Source organism: Meles meles, chromosome 7 (genome assembly GCF_922984935.1).
Source record: "Meles meles chromosome 7, mMelMel3.1 paternal haplotype, whole genome shotgun sequence".
In the NCBI taxonomy this organism is placed as follows: domain Eukaryota; kingdom Metazoa; phylum Chordata; class Mammalia; order Carnivora; family Mustelidae; genus Meles; species Meles meles.
The window spans coordinates 5,543,013-5,559,795 of record NC_060072.1 but is presented as its reverse complement, the minus strand read 5'-3'; the positions used below and the strand labels follow the sequence as shown (position 1 = coordinate 5,559,795).

At 55.4% G+C, this 16,783-nt stretch overlaps 1 protein-coding gene across 2 annotated transcripts in view; it reads right to left on the bottom strand.

Moving 5' to 3' along the window:
• SCUBE1 (signal peptide, CUB domain and EGF like domain containing 1) overlaps positions 1-16,025 on the bottom strand; it is a 138,824-nt gene extending 122,799 nt beyond the window's left edge. For both annotated transcript variants that reach the window (XM_046013125.1, XM_046013126.1), the window contains exons 1-2: positions 15,840-16,025; positions 12,034-12,165 (exon numbers count right to left, since the gene is read on the bottom strand). In XM_046013125.1, coding sequence (XP_045869081.1) covers positions 12,034-12,165; positions 15,840-15,927 — 220 coding nt within the window. In that variant the 5' untranslated portion in view covers positions 15,928-16,025. The remainder of the gene's footprint in view (positions 1-12,033; positions 12,166-15,839) is intronic.
• Positions 16,026-16,783: the final 758 nt, after the last annotated feature.

Sequence of the window (16,783 nt, the reverse complement as noted above, 5' to 3'; positions counted from 1 at the left end):
CCAACGACCATGGGGTCCGAGTGGCTTGCCGACCTCCCCCAGGGGCCACCACACTTCTGCTCACGCCGTGCCCTCGCCTGGGGCTCCTTCCTCTTCACAAACACCTCTGTCCATCCGCAGGTTGAGCCCCAGCATGGTCTCCTACCTGCTACCTGTGCCGATTTCCTGGCAGATGTGACTCTTCCTTGTCCTCTGGACCCCAGAGCCCCATGAATGGGCCCCAACATTACTCTTGCTTGCCGTGTACCTGTCTTTTGGGGCTGTGAGTTCCACAGGGGCAAGAACTGTGTTCTGTTCAGTGTGAGCTTTAGAAGGAGCAGAATGTGCTCAACTAGAGTTTACTCCACACTGAACAAATGAATGAACCTCCGTCGACCGACCCCCTCCCCCGGCATGTAGACGGTATGCCGGCCCCTCGCCCATGACCACCCTGAGAAGTACATACCGGCATCTTTATTTCGTGGCAAGGGAGACCAAGACCCAGACAGGTTACCTCTCCTGCCTGAGATCACACAGCCAAGACAGGTGGAACCAGAAAGGGGGTCAGGACACCGGACTTCCAAGTTAATGCTGTCTTAGTCACAAAGGACCACATATTGAAAGATTCCATTTATATGACATCTCCAGAAAGAGCAAATCTGTCTAGACAGAAAATAGATGAGTAGTTTTCTTGGGCTGGGGAGCTGGGGAGCGACGGTGAAGGGTACAGGTTTCTTTTTGGGATAATAAAAAGTTTCTAAAATTGACTGTGGTGATGGAGACACAGCTCTGCAAAGGTACTAGAAGTCACTGAACTGTACACTTTCAATGAGTGAATTGCATGATACGTGAATTATATCTCAATAAGGTTGTTACTATATATATATATATATATATATATTTTTTTTTTTTAGAGAAAAAGAGCATGAGTGTGCACAAGCAGGGGGTGGGAGAGGGAGAGAGAAAGAATATTAAGCAGGCTCCACACCCAGTGCGGAGCCTGACATGGGGCTCAGTCTCGACCCCGAGATCATGAACTGAGCCAAAAATCAAGAGTCGGCCGCTTCACCAACTGAGCCACCCAGGCGCCCCAGATGTTTACAGTTTTAACAACTTAATGCCATCAGTGCTATCTGCTGCACTGGCTGGGTCCCTGGCGCTGTGCCCGGCCGCAGGGCAACACAGGATGCTTATTCTGAATCGGCCTCAAATGCACCTGCCTGGTGTGGTCTCATGTGGGTATGTGGCTCTCAAGCCCCAGGTGGAATCTTCCCACCAAACCAAAGGACAAGGACCAGTTGATTATTCCCTTTCTCCCTCAAAAAGGCCTGGAACCTTTCGCTGGGGGGGCTGTTCCCAGACTCTGACATCAAGCCTCAAGGACCTCAAAGCAATCTGGTTAAAGGAAAGCTGATCTGTCAGAATGTTCTAGATGGAAGTGAGGAGGTGTCCCCCAGGCTGCCGACTCAGAGTTGAGGCCACCAACCCTCCCCTCTGCCAATTACAGGCATGGCTGTTCTCCCGTCCCCTTAGCAAAAAGCAGGGGAGAAGCCCAAACCACCAAGCCCCACCAAGCCCCCCCAAACTGCAAGCTCCGAGGGGCTGCTGCCCAGGCCCAACCACCTGTGAACGCAACAGGAGGACACTCAGACACACGTAGCTGCTGGAAAGCCTGAGCCGCCACTCAGAATGGGTAAGCCGGTACCCCCAAGAGCTTCTCCGATGCCCCTGCCGGATTTTATAAGGAGAAACCGAGCCCAGAGAGGGGCACTGAGGCTCTAAACTTATCAGCAAGTCAGGGGCAGACGGCAACTTGAACCCAAGGCTTGACCCTCTGGGGCCGTCCCGTAGGCTCAGGGCTCAGGGCTCAGGCCTCAGGCCGACCTGAGCTGGCCCGGCACAGTCGGCATCCTTCTTTCTCTCTCCAAACGCCCCGTGCAGTTTCTCTCTGACACACGGCAAAGCAGTGGCAACTCCCCGCCAGACACCAGCTCAGCTGCAAATGCCTTTACCCCTCACCACAGCCCAAGCAAGACGGTTGAAGTTCCCTTATCACAGCAAAAGAAACTGACCCTCGGAGAGCTCAGAGATCACCCAGCTAGTAAGAGGCGAAGCCGACACTGGAGCTCGGGCAGGCTGGTTCCAGACTCTGCCCTCCTAGCCTTGACACAGTCCTCTGGAGACTTTCCCTGTCTCCGTGACCCGGGAAGTCAGGGCCCCCAGTTCTTGCTGAGGATCAAGCCGCCTCCCTGCCTTCTTCCCTCCTGTACCAACACTTTCTCCGGGCTGGCCCCCCAACCCCAGGTCAGACCCTGGCCACAAGGAGCTGCCAGCCTGATGGGGGACCATGACCCAGACGCAGACAAATTCATCTAAGAAGAGTTTCCTCTGCCAACACATCAGCCAGGCCCAGGCCTATCTACGGGGCTGCCAGTGGGAAGGAACAGGAGACTAACAGTCCAGCCTGAGTCCATCTGCCACCCCCAGAGACTAAGCCAGCATTAGGCACCATCATGGCAAGGAGGATGCTGAAGAAGGAGGTGCCCACCAGGGAGTGGGGTCGTGGGGGGCCAAAGGGACCTGTGATCTCCTAGCTCTGGCCCTGAACTCTGCAGTCAGACTGCTCGGGCCCAAGAGGCCCACAGACACCCTCCCCCAGGTCACACCAGGCTTGCACCCAATTCTTTCCAGACCTACGCCTAGCTCTACTCCCCCTGGGACAAGGGGCAGGAGGTCCAAACAGGAGGAGGGTGGTTCCCGGAGAAAGGAGTACATCCCAGAGCCCTGGAAGGGAGTGGGGAGTGATCGATACCAGAGCTGTTATTAGTCAGGCCAGAGTCCAAGCTGGCTGGCTGGCTGCGCTCTTAAACTCTCTCCTCCCAGGACTGCAGCCCCGGCCCATCTGGAGGACCCCCTTGGAGCGCCTCTGAGGCCCCATGACCTTGCCCGCACACACAAGCCCTCTGGCCCTCTTTGTCTCAAGGCCTTGGGGGAAGACTGCCATCCCTTTCAGTAGCATCCCAAAGGCCGACAGGCCCGTAGTTTATTTTCTTAGAAATAATGGTTTTTTCTGGTTAGCATTCCTCAGATGGAAAAACAAATACAGCCACTGTAATAAGAAGCGGCCAAAGAGGAGGAGAGAGAGCCCAGAGGAAGGGGCAGAGGCTGGGCCTGCAGGGGTGGGGGCAGGGGAGAGACCCTCTAACCCTAGGAGAAATAGGGATTTAGAGGAAAAGGAAAAAACCGCACGCAGGCCCTGGTCTGCCTTCCACACACGCTCCCTTCTCCTCCCACCTCTGCTCAAATGCACCCTACCAGGCAGGTGCCATTGTTCTGACCAGCTGGATCAGGAACCAGGCCTCTGGAAGGTTCAGTCACTCACTGGACTTAATGATCAGCCGAGCCCAAAAAAGCCCTCTGCATCCATCTGCAGATGGCTTCCCGGACCATCAGAGCTGGAAGGAGCGTCTGCTTTCCTGACCAACGCCTCTCCAGGGAGCCTCTCCAGTTTCTTCCCTCCCAAGGCAGAGATCTGTGCTCTCTCTTCTCTGCCCCCAGTCTGGTCTGCATTCTCACGGCTGCACTTCCAACACTGGCTTATGTTCACGTCTTTCCCAGTCCCGACTCTCCCATGGACCAGCGAGTTTAGGAAAACATGTCTTGGCCTTGGCACCAAGCCTGGCACAGAGTAGGTGCTCAGGGAACATTCTCAATGCTAAGCTGAATCTAACCCAACGGATGCATTTTACAGATGGGTACACTGAGGCTCGGGAGGCGAACTTGCCTCCAATGCTTAAACACCAGTGGCATGACATTTTCATTTCTCCTTCTGAAAAGGAAAATTCCAAGCCCAATCTCTGCAGCAGAACTGGGCCCCCTTGGAAGCAATGCCATCTAATTGCTAGCTGACAGCAACTTGGAATTTTAAATCACATTTGACTTCTTCCTGCCTGCTGGTGTGCTGGACTAGAGGGCTTTCATCTTCAGTGGGGCTCACACGTTAGCATGTATAATTGCATGTTTTAAGACTTGAAGAAGAATTTCCCCTCCTCGCCCCCACCCCCGCAGCCCACCTCCTACTGCCTTTCCTGGCCTCCCAAAAAGCAGATTTTTATCTGGAGTTTCAATAAAGTGTGCAATAATGATGAGGAAAGTGACTTAATAAGGTCGTAGAGGTTATTCCCTAAAAAGGCCAATTGGTTTCAAGTTTTTTGTGGGTTGTTTTTTTTTTAAGTTTCTGATCTTAAACTAAACAGATCACCAGGTTTGTTATTAGGAGTTTTGTTAAAATGCCTAATACCATGCCCTGTAATCTACCTGACTTCAGTAACTGACAAGGAGGCGGTGGGGATATAAAATTCAGGAAGTGGCTATTTACACTCATTACATACACGCTAATTTTGTGATCTCCGATGCCCACAGGTTGTCATTTTTTCCCCTTTGCATAAAAAAGGGGGAAAATAATAATACATTTGATATTCTGTGGCCAAAACAAAAGGTTATTTCCCCCAAGAGTTTTAATTATAGCATTCTGGAAAAGGCCCGAGTTGGAACTTGCAAGTGGAATAAATGACTTGAATAAATAAGTCTAAAAAATTAAGTACACATAGAAGGGGTGATGTGCACTGCCGGTTCAGACTAAACAGTGATTATCAAGAGGGTCTTAGTTATTTAAACAAGCCGTTTGAGGGCGGTTTGCTCCTCGTTTGGGGCCTGGTCCTGATTATAAACGAGAGCTTTTAATTAAGATTAGTAAGACCCAATTCAAGCTATAATTTGGTCCTTTTCCTTAGCAAATATCTATGAAAACAAAGCAATTAAGGTTAAATGAGTTGAAGCATTTAAAAGGGATGAAATGCCCCCTCCTTGCCCCTGGCCTGCCCCCTCAGCCGAAGGAGCAAAAACAGGCCTGACTAATTCAGACCAGGAGGCCAACATAGGGGTATGGTGAGCTGGGGGATGCATAGGCTTAGCTTATTGAAAAGAGGCAGGGAAATAGAATGTGCAAAGGTCCTGCGGTAGGAAGGAGCTGGCAAGTTTGAGGAATCGAAAAATGTGTGATGCTGTGGTGTGGTCGGGGAGGTAAAGGCTGAGAATGACAGCAGCTCAAAGGCATTAGCTGAGTGCTGGGCTCAGCCTGAGGAATGTCCTCTCTCAGCTACATGGATGGGTGGTGTGCTTTGAGCCACTCGCGTTCACAGAGCCTGGCTCAGATGAGCTGGTGGCAGCAAGGGAGCGATATGAATAAAGGAAATGGGCTCTGCAGTCTCTTCTGACTCCAGAGCTAAGGAACGCTTCCCACTTTGTTCAGACAGGCTGCTGCGGACCTACGCCATGGCCAGGACCCCATGGGTGCCTAGGGTTGGGTCTAGGCCCTGCAGCTTCTCAGCGGGGTGATCTGGCCAGAGACCGACCTCCCTGGGTCCAAGTACCCCAACCACACTCTGCTACTGGCCTACACCAGATGTCCTCACACTAACCCCTTCCCTTGTCAGGCCTTAGCTTCCTCACCTATAAAACCCTCCAGAATCTGGAGGCTCTGCGAGACTTTTCCTGGTGTCCCTGGGATTTACAATGATCACTCACTATCCACTGATGCTTGTTCTGGACCCAGCCGTAAACGAAGTCACGTGGGTCACTGCAACCCAGTGTCACAGGCACTCTGAAGAAGGGATGCTCACAGCTAACATGGGCAGCATGGAAGTCTTCCTGGGAGAAGTAACTGCTGAAACTCACCCTCTACCCTTTCGCTCAACAGCTGCTTTCCAAATTCTGGGCCAGGCCCAGCACTGGCTTCCGGGGGATGGAGCAGAACATGTCACAGACGCTGTCCTTGCAGAGCCCACATTGCAGGAGGAGACACAGGGAAACATAAATGCAGAGATGTATGGACACAAGTGAAGGGGTATGTGGGACGGGGGGGTGACAGAGAGCGCTGGTCATCTTTAGAGCATGGGGGCTCCCCTGGACACCCCTTCCAGTCCCTTCTAACCACATCCATGAGTGTACCTGGAGTTACTTCGGGTTCTTTCAAGATACAAATGATCAAAAAAACACGGATTTTTTCCTCAGCCTTGCCTGGAGCCTTTTGGAACCCTTCGAGGCACCTCAGCCTGGCAACGGCAAGCCCCCTGTGTGGAAGCCTGGTCATCATCACACATGCACTGGCCACGTAGCAAAATGGCCTTGAAACAGTGATGAGAAACTGTCCTTGGACTTGGGGAGGGGGTCAGGCTCCCTAAGCTGCTGGCTTTGCTGAAGGGGTTTTCATAGCCAGCAGCAGCTTCAGGGTGAAGCAGTTAAGGGTATGAAAGGCTCAGCTGGCCCCTCGCAGGGGTTCCCATAACCTGGGTCCATTTCCCGTGAAGAACTAGTGAGCTCGTGGAAGCCATGGTCTCTGAGCACACTTTGTGGATAATCTGTCCTCTGTGCTTATCACAGTGAATGGCAAAGTCTATCAGATTTGTGGGATGGGGTGCTCACTCCCCCAAGACTCCAACCCCAGCCTCTGCACAGCCCCACACCGGCTCAGCACCTGGGATGAAAGGGCCTGAGAGGGAAATGGGTTTCCTCTAAGGTGGAAATTGCTGCCTGGAGGGGGCTGTGATCGATTACTGGTGTCTGCTCTGGCAGAATGGGGCAGCCTGTTTGCCAGCCCAGCAGTAGGTTTCGTGGAGCAAAGGAAGGCCTTCTGTCACTTGTCATTTTTATCGTGCATTCTTGGTGAATGGTCATTTGTGAATGGCCAACGTGTCTGTACATCTCTATGGGGATATGGACATATGCATATGGTTTATCCGAATAGTCCATCAGCCAGAACACCCCATTCCCATTTCCCAGCCATTTTAGATCCCTGCAGCTGTTGGAAAAAGACTAAGTTTTACCCCTTTTCATCTAATGAACAACATTATGACCAACATTATCATGAGCATCAACATCAACACGATGACAACGATCAATATCACCATCATTGCCATGATCAGCATCACCACCATCATTATTACCACTGTCATCACCAACAAAGTCGCCAACATCCTCGTTCTCATCCTCAACATCGCCATCATCATCATCACCACCATCACCACCATCATCATCATCACCATCATCACCATCATCATCACCACCATCAACATCATCATCATCATCACCACCACCATCATCGCCACCACCACCATCATCGCCACTACCACCATCATCACCATCATCATCACCACCATCATCATCACCATCATCACCATCATCATCACCACCATCATCATCACCATCATCACCACCACCATCATCGCCACCATCATCATCACCATCATCATCATCATCATCACCATCATCACCATCATCATCATCACCATCATCACCACCACCATCATCACCACCACCACCATCATCACCATCATCACCACCATCATCACCATCATCACCATCATCATCACCACCATCATCATCACCATCATCACCATCATCACCATAATCACCATCATCACCATCATCACCACCACCATCATCACCACCACCACCACCATCATCACCACCACCACCATCATCACCATCATCACCATCATCATCACCATCATCACCACCACCATCATCGCCACCATCATCATCACCATCATCACCATCATCACCATCATCACCATCATCACCACCACCATCATCGCCACCATCATCACCATCATCATCATCATCATCACCATCATCACCACCACCATCATCGCCACCATCACCATCATCGCCACCATCACCATCATCACCACCACCATCATCGCCACCATCATTATCACCATCATCATCGTCATCATCACCATCACCACCATCACCACCATCATCACCATCACCATCATCATCATCATCACCATCATCACCATCATCATTACCATCATCATCATCACCACCATCACCACAATCACCATCATCATCACCACCATCATTGCCACCACCATCATCACCATCACCATCATCATCACCACCAACACCAGCATCAACACCACCAACATCACCATCACCACCATCAACACCACCATCACCATCATCATCACCATCATCATCATCACCACCAACACCATCATCATCATCACCATTGTCACCACCACCATGACCACCACCATCACAGGAACAGCAGGTAAAGCTCACACAGTGTGTCCTAAGTACCAGGCTATGTTCAAACGCTTTATGCACGTTACCCCACCTAATTCTCACACTATCTCTGTGAAGTAGATATTATTGTTACCTCTACTATATAAACAAATGGAGTCGAGTAACCTGTGCGGTCTACACGGGCAGGATGTGAACCCAAGACATCTGGGTCCAGAGTCCATGCTTTGATCACTGTGCCCAATGGCCTACTGACCATCTATCCCACTTCCCAGAGCAGAGAGCCACAGGCAGCAGTATGAGAACGGGGCCTACCAGACCTGGGCTCTGGTCCCAACTCAGACAAGATCCCCACCTCCTCAGGCCTCCATTTTCCCATCCGTAAACGAAGGAGGTGAATGAACATCTGGACGACCTCCAAGCTCCCTCGGGCTACCACTGCACGTGACCTGCCAGCCCCTCCAGATTTCAAAGCCTCCAGAAATCTCTGCGTGGTCCTCCTGGGGGAGCTGGTGGGAGATCTGATGGCCCATGGGGGAACACTCCAGTGGGCTCCATTAATTCCGACTGATGCCTGTCCTTACGGGTGAGAAAAACCTCAATGCCAGTGGAAAAGTGTCCACTCAGGTTCCCAGAAACCCTCACAGAAGGTATAGGGAGTGAGTGGCCAAATGGTGTCCTCTTAGTTCTTGACCACTAGTCTCCATACTTTTCTTTTTTTAAAGATTTTATTTTATACTTTATTTCAGAGAGAGAGAGCGAGAGAGAACATGAGTAGTGAGTGGGGCAGAGGGAGAAGCAGGCTCCCTGCTCAGCAGGGAGCCCAATGTGGGGCTCGATCCCAGGACCCTGGGGTCATGACCTGACCCGTAGGCAGATGCTTAACAATTGAGGCCCCCCCGCTGCCCCCGGGCACCCCAGTCTCCATACCGCTAACAGGGCGACTCCACAGGTACCGACTTACTTACCACCCATAGGACCCTGTTGATGAAGAATTTCTACAGATGTGTAATTTCAGCTCACGCAGCCTGACCCAGATCCAGAGCCCTTCGAGGAGAAGGGCCGGGTCGCGCTGTCATTATCGCCCGAGGTGAGCTGCGCGGAACCATTTTCAAAGGTCTTCACCATTGACGCCATCGTTAAACGCGTCTGTTCACACCACCTCTCCCAGCCGCAGCCACAGCGAGAGGTGGTGAGAACAGAAGACAGAGAGGGTGACAGAGACAGCAACGGCACCGTCATCTGTGGACCGAGCGCATACTCCGCTCTGAGTGCCTATCGCGAGCCGGGCACCGTGACGGGCAGGCCTGGGGTTCACCGCCTGGCATTTCATTCCATCTTCAGGAAGGCTTACGGTGAGGGCTATTTTGGGGCCATACAACCAAAGGAGAAACCGAGGCTCGGGGGGGCAAACAACCACCTAGACTTTCACGTCGGAGGTGGGCTGCAACCCCAATTCCCACCCAGAGGCCGGGCCCGTTCTTGCTTTCCTCTGCCATTAGACAGCGTGGAGAGGACACTGTGACGACAGCGAGTCCTCCCATGGCCCCAGAACACCCCCTTCCCTGCTGACCGCACAGCCCTTCCGTGGGCAGTTTCGATCTATGTGGCTCCTCACCTCCCAGGAACTCTAGTCTGGGCAAAAGAGAGCCAACTCAGACTAAACCTTTTCTGCACACCCATGCTCATGCCTGGCTCTGCCCCTCAGAGTGGGGAAGATGGGGACAAGCCTGAAAGGCAGTCTGGGGGCTCACTGTGAGCCTAAGTTGGACAGGTGCTGTGTGGTAGACCTCAATGCTGAGCCCATCGCCAGCCCTCAAGTGGGCTCACTGTTCAGCGCGAGAACAAGACACATAATTATATCCAAAGGCAGAAGTGCTCTGAGGGGGCATGGGGTGGCGCAGTTGGTTAATTGTCTGACTCTTGGTTTCAGCTCAGGTCATAATCTCGGGGTCATGAGATCGCGTACCGACTTGTGTGTACCGCTCTGTGCTCAGCATGGAGTCTGCTTGATATTCTCACTCCTTCTTCTTCCCCCAAAGAAAGAAATAAATCTTAAAAAAAAAAAAAAAAGGTGCTATGATGGAGAAAAGCACTTACTGTGGCTGTGTGTGTGTGTGTGTGTGTGTGTGTAACTGTGTAGAAGCAGAGGTATCAAGGAAGGCTTCCCAGAGGAGGCAAATCTAAAGTCTGATTAGGAATTGGCCAGGACACAAATGGTAGAAAAGGAGCTCCTGGTCAGGGGAAGACCTGTGCTGAGGCTCAGAAACATGGAGCGGCGTGGTGTGTGGGTTGGTGGCCAGGACATGAGGGCCATTTGGGGTTTCAGGAAGTGAGGGGCAGAAGCCAGAGCCAGACTAGCAAGACATGGAGGCCCCTGGCATTTCCAGAGGCACATTCACAAGCCTCTTCCTCTCTCATTCTTACCCTGAGCCAGCGAGTCTAACCCCCAGCCTGGGCTCAGGCAGAGTGGTGAGCTAAAGCTGGACTCTGGAGGAAGTCAGGGAAATAAGCAGAAGAAAAAGTGTGGGCTTCCAGGTCTGGGGACAGCAGGAAGGGACCCTAAGGAGCTGGGCTGGAGAAGGAACAGGCTGGGTCAGTGGCTTAACCAAGCAGAGATAGAGGACTGCCCTCGGCCCTCCCTTGCCAGAGCCCTGGGCCTGGAGCAGGGAGCAGAGAGCCAGAAAATGGTCACATTAGAGCCTCACATGTGCCACTTGGAACCTCCAGGGCCTGCCAGCAGGGTCTTTGCTCATGACCTGGTCTATCTGACTCCAGCCAGGCCTCCTTCCAGAGGTCTGTGGGTATGCGCCAGCTCCCCACTCAGTCTTCTGGGCCCCAATCAAGGCCAGAGATGTGGCCAAACCAGGCACGATGCAGACCATTGCCAACTGCCCAGTATTCAGCTCTAAGAGACACCCAGCAAGTGAGATGGATGAATCATGTCAGTGTTCCAAGGAGGCGTATCTGCATCTCCCACAAAGCTCCAGCTCCTGCAAAGCTTTAAAGAGAAGGAATGGGACCCCATCATACTCTCACGGGTCGTTTTCCTAATACGAATTTCGTGCTTTGGGAAAGTAAGCTGGCAGGGCATGGGGAGAAGCAAACGAGAAGCTAGGGAGCCAAGGAGGGGGAGTCCAGGGTCCTGGGGTTCAGTACTTGCCGTGCCCTGTGGGACCTGGGGGCTTGTTTCTCTCGGGGCCTCAGCTTTCCTCATCTGCAAAGTGGGGACAGACAGGGAAGATTCGGAGCAACGATTCTCAGCCGGCTATGCGTGCGGGACACGGAGAGAGCAGCTTCCAGCTCCGTGATGATGGGCTTCCCCAGAACAACACAGAATGGCCACACAGCCCCTCCCTGACAGATGCTCCCCTGAGTTCCATCCAGTCTGGGGCGTCCTGCTTTCAAGGACAGCCAAGGCTGCTCCTCTCTCTCTGACTTTCAGCTTGCCAGGGAGGGAGTTTCCAGCACCAGATAGTCAAACCCAAATCCCAGGTGCAGGGAAGAAAGGCTGGACAGACAGACAGACAGACAGACACGGCACAGATGTATGTCTTTGCCCAAGCTCTTGTACTTGAGCCAGCCCACGAAACCTGTGGCTGGCTACTAAGCAGGTCCTTTGGGGAAGCTACAGACACAGGGTGGGGTGGGTGGTTTCGAAGTTAGGGACCTGGGGGAAGGGTTACCCCAGGCCTTTACCCCACACATATCCAGTCAGAGATAAGAAGGATGAACGTACCAGTCAACACTTCATCTCATTTAAAATAGAACAAAAGTTTCAATTCCCGGGTGAGTCAAGTACCCCGCGACTCCAGATTCCTCCCTCCAGGGAAGCAGCTCAGCTTCCCAAGAAGCCCCCGGCTCCCTCCCACGGCCAAGTGAGGCCTGCGCTGCCAGCGGGCATCGGCCACATACGGCGGCTGTGGCGGCCCTGGGGTCTGGCCAGGAGGGCCAGACTGGGCTCACCTTCACACTGCCTGCCTTCCCCTTTGTAGCCCGGCTTGCAGAGACATTTGTAGGACTTGGGCGTGTTCTGGCAGATGGCATCGATGTGGCAGTCATCTGTGCCCTCCGAGCACTCGTCCACGTCGGCTGGCCCTGGGGTGGGTGGGGGAAACAACTGGTGAGATGTGGTCCGTTGCGGGGGGGCAGGCGGTGATGGCTGGGGAGCAGGGAGCCCCTTTTGCCCCCCACCTTCCATTGATCGTTGGGGTAATTAACAGTAATAGCCATCACACGACAACCCGGCGTGACGAGTGGTGACTGGTAGCATTTTGGGGGCAGCTACTCTGTCCCGGACACAGAGCCACCTGAATGTGGCCTCCCATTTAATTTTCATGACGGTCCTATCAAGTACATCCATTCCTCCCGCGGGAGAGATGACAAAAACCGAGGCTTAGGAGCACCGCCAGGAAAGCCTCTCCGTGTGCCTCGCTCTCCCCACAAGCACCATCCCTCCTCCAGTCTCCTGATTCTAGAATTCAGAGCCAGAAGGGCCTTGGAGGAATTTAAATCTATCCCCTTTGGGTTACAGTGGGGGCGGGGGGGGGGGGGGCGGGAAACCAAGGCTAGAATGGAGCCTGGAGCAGCGGCCAAGCCAGGAGGCCCAGGGTGGGTGATCTCACCCAGCTCGGCCCCAAGGCTGTGGAAATCGAGGATTCTTCACCCAGTTTCCAGGCCTGACTGCAGCGGCCAACCACAGAGCCAGACCCTCAGCAGGGCTGACCCAGCTCACCTGTGGTTCTGACCTCCCCATCCTCTCTCCTCTCCACCTTAGACACCTAGGACCTGGCTCTCAGATCCCAAGTTCCCAACTCAAGTTCAGTCTAGGTTTTGAGGGCTCCTGGCACTCCCCACCTCCCACCCTAACTCACACATTTACACCTTCGGTCTAAAATAGCTGTTGGCCGAAGTAGAGCAAGATAGATCCTGTGTTTCTGTCTATCTCTCTCTCACTCTGCCCATCCCTCTCACTCTCTCTCTCTCTCACACACACACAGCACAGAGCTCAAACAGGGAAAAGGACCCTCGGGACACAGGATAGCATAGCCGGAAGAATTTGAGTTATAGGCCGGGCTACAGATGAGAAGACTGAGGCCCAGAGAGGTCTGTTGTAGGTCAGTAGCTCATGAGGGGCAGAGACTGGAGCTCAGATCTGGAGCTTTCTATGGGCTGTGTTACTTCCAGCTAGCCACGAATAAAATACAGATGGATGACAGATAGAAGGGCCCAGAAGGGCAGCACAGGGAAACCTCAGCAGCTACTCCTAAGGTAGCCACCCAAGGGCAAGGCTGGGGATGTGCTGGAGAGACCTCCTCTCTTCCTGACCCCAGCCTGCCCCTAAACTGTCTGGTTCTCAAGACTGTCCAATCTGAATTACTCCCCTGGCTGGCATCGGGGTTCTACATCTGTGGGGGGTCTCTCTAAAAGAACAAAGCTCCTCTCTAAGTCTCTAAGGGCTGCAGCCTCCCCCAAAGGAAGAGAGGCATCAACAAGAAGCCTAAGAGCAAAAGTTCCCTACACAGTCACGCACACGCACGCACACACACACACACACACACGCACACACACACACACACACGCACACACAGCAGGTGGTGCCACTTTTCAGGGTGGTCGTATCTGCTCAGGTCGCAGCCCATCCTCTACAGCTGCCCCAAGGAAGGTGGAACAGGAGCCAGGAATGGGCCAGAGCCAGCCACCAAATGGTTAGGGACCAGCGGGAATGTCAGACCAGCAGAACATTCCCTTCTGGGGACGTGACAACACAAGGACCCTCATGCAGGCTGAGCATGGCCTCCAGAGCAGGAAGCCAGAGGCCAGGGAGGGCCAGTCTGCATCCTTCCAGTGGGGAGGCCGAGGGCCACTTCTGAGACAGGAGCCGCAGGGAAAACGGGCCACAGATGCACATCCCAAGGGTCAGTGCACAGGAATGAGGGGAGGGAAACTGCCTGGGGTTCTGGAGTCCCTTTTGCCCCGTATCCCTAATCTCTGACCTAGGCAGGTATCCTCGTGGGAAGGGAAATGGATGAACGTTAGCCACGGAACTTGGCGGGGGGGGGGGGGGGCGAGACACCTCCCCACACATCTTCTAAACATGTCTTTAGGTGGAGGCTGGGGAGAAGGAGTGGAGCCAAGGCCATTTGTTCCCCTGGTCTGACCTTGCTCCCTGCCCAGGGCTGAGGACTCCCTCCAGAGGGCAGCCCAACCCTTCCGTGGCCTCCCGCTGCTTGCTTTGACTGGTTTGTGTCACAGCACAAGGCTTTCAGGGAGGTGGGTCACATAGAGGAGGGACAGAGAGGTAGAGAGAGGCACACGTGAAAATAGCCAAACAAGGGCAAAGGATCCTAAAGTCTGAGAGAGACACCCACAGACACGGTGGGGGCTGAGGGCGGCAGGGCCCAGCCTCCAGGGGCTCCAGCTGCGGGAGGAGTTTAAACTGCCTGGCATCCTCAGGGTGCGACTCCCAGGAATAGATTCCTATGCCACCAAACAGACTTCGGGGAGCCCAGCATGGTAGTTGGGAGGAGGGTGTCTAGAGAAAGCCAAGGACAGCAGAAGCAGGCAGGGTACGCGCCCACCCCTCAAGGAGAGAGGGAGGAAACTCCTCGGAAGCACACTGTGGGAGGAGACACTGTGCTTTCGGCTTTGTGGGAGCACCCCTTGCAGACAACCAAGAGAGTGGGAGGGGAGGGAGAGGGTGCAGGGAGCTCCTGTGAAATCCTGTTCCCCTCCCCTGCGCTGCTAGCCTCTTCTGCCCTCCCCAAACCATGCCCTGAATGCTTGGGATCCGGGATGATCCCGTTTCTTCCTTCAGTGCCTCTTGTCTCCCTCTCCTGGGCCTCTTCCCCTGGGTCCAAGCTCTGTCTCCCCTCCCTCTGGTTCCCATCCATCTCCTTCGCTCCGTGTCAGTCCCTCTGCCCCTCCAGTCCCGTCTGACTGTCTGTCTGCCCATCCCTTCCCAGCCATGTCCACTTCTGTCTTTCCCATCCGTCCGTCTGGCTCCCTCCCTATCCCCCACCCCCAAGCCTTCTCGCCTCTTTCTCTGCTGTCCCTCAGCCTCCACCTCTGCTCCTCTCTCTCCCTTCCCATCCCTTCGTCCGCGCCTCCCATCTCCCTTTATCTGTCTTTTTCCTTCCAGCGGCCCATTTGCCTCCTTCTCTCTCCCTTGGGTTTCCTCCTTCCCCTCCGGTCTTCTGGTCTCCTCCCCACTCTCCGCGTCTGTCTTTCTCTGGGATTCTTTCTGTGTCCTTTTGTGTGTTCCCTCCGTGCCTCTTTTTCTGTTCGTCCGTGCCCCGATCCACCGCCTCCCCCACCCCCTTTCTCTCTAGGTCAGCCCTTTCCCCCCGCTCCCCTCCTCTCCGTCTCCCCCTGGGCCTCCCTCCGCCCGCACGACGCCCCTCTTCCCTGGGGGAGCGCCCGTCGGGCTCCGGGGTCCCCAATCCCTCTCGCCTGCGCTCCGAGCGCCGGGGCTCCCCTCCGCCGGTCGTCGCGCTTTCTTTCTTCCTCCCGCCCCCGCACTCCCTCCCCCGGGGCCCAGCCCGTCCCGCCCCTGCTGCGGCCCCGCCGGGTTCCCGGAGCCCCCCCCCCCCCGCCGGGCCGCCGGGCTTCGGGGAGGGGGCGCCCGGCGTCGGCCCCAGAAGTTACTTTGCAAAGAGGCGGGGCGCAGCGCGGGACCGCACGGGCCGCAGCCCCCTGGACGGCGCGGGGCGGGGGCCCACCCGGGACCCCGCCGCCGCCCCGCGCCCGCCGCCCGGCCGCTCGGGGCTTACCTGGGAGCCCGCTGCCCCCCGCCAGCCGCCCGCGCGCGCCCAGGGCGAGCAGCACGCACAAGTGCCAGCGCACGGCCGCGGCGCCCATGCTCACTGCGAGCCTGGCCGTGCCGGCCGGGCGTGCGGGCGTGCGGGGCGCGGGGACCCCTGCGACCGGCCGCTCGGCGAGCGCTCCTGGCTGCTGGCTCCTCGGCCACCGCTCGGGCTCCCGGCCACCGAGCCGGCGCGGCTGACGAGCTGACAGCCGTGCGCTCATTGGCCCGCGGCTGCCGGGGGCGGGGCTCTGCGCGCGGCCGACCAATGGGCGCCGGCCGCCGGGCCGCGGGGGGTGGGGCGGGCGCGGGCGTCGGGGGCGCCCCCTCCCGTCGCAGCTGGCGGCAGGTTGTGGGGTGGGGGCCGGGACCCGCTCCGGTGGCCGCGGGGTGCACATTCTCCGTCGGGCTCGGGCTCGCTCGGAGACTGCTCCCTTCCCCGGCCCCTACCCCCACGCCGCCGTGTCGAAGTCGCCGAGGGTGACCAACCCCTCCGGGGGCAGCACTCCCACCTCCCCAGCACGCACATTCTAGGGAGAGGCGGGGGCCTGCCCTGCGGCCCTCAGAGGTAGAGTAAGAGATGGGAATGCTGAAAGCAGAATTGTGCGCTCACCCAGCGGGGTGGTGTTTATTGAGAACCTACTGTGCGCCCAGCGGGGGCACTGCAGCGGTGAATGAGCCCGAAGGGAAAGAAATCATGAGGTTCCATTAAAAATCGACTTTCAAAACAAACTTTTTACCACTCCCCAAAGGACAATGGCTCGTCAGTGTGCTTGTCATAGGACAGCCGCAGGATCCGCATCCAGAAAGTTCCCCGAAGGACAATGCCACTTTGCAGGCAGTCCCCGCCCATGGTGCACCCCGCCTGCGGGCTGACCCCCTAGCCAGCCAAGTTGGATGCTCTGAGTATTC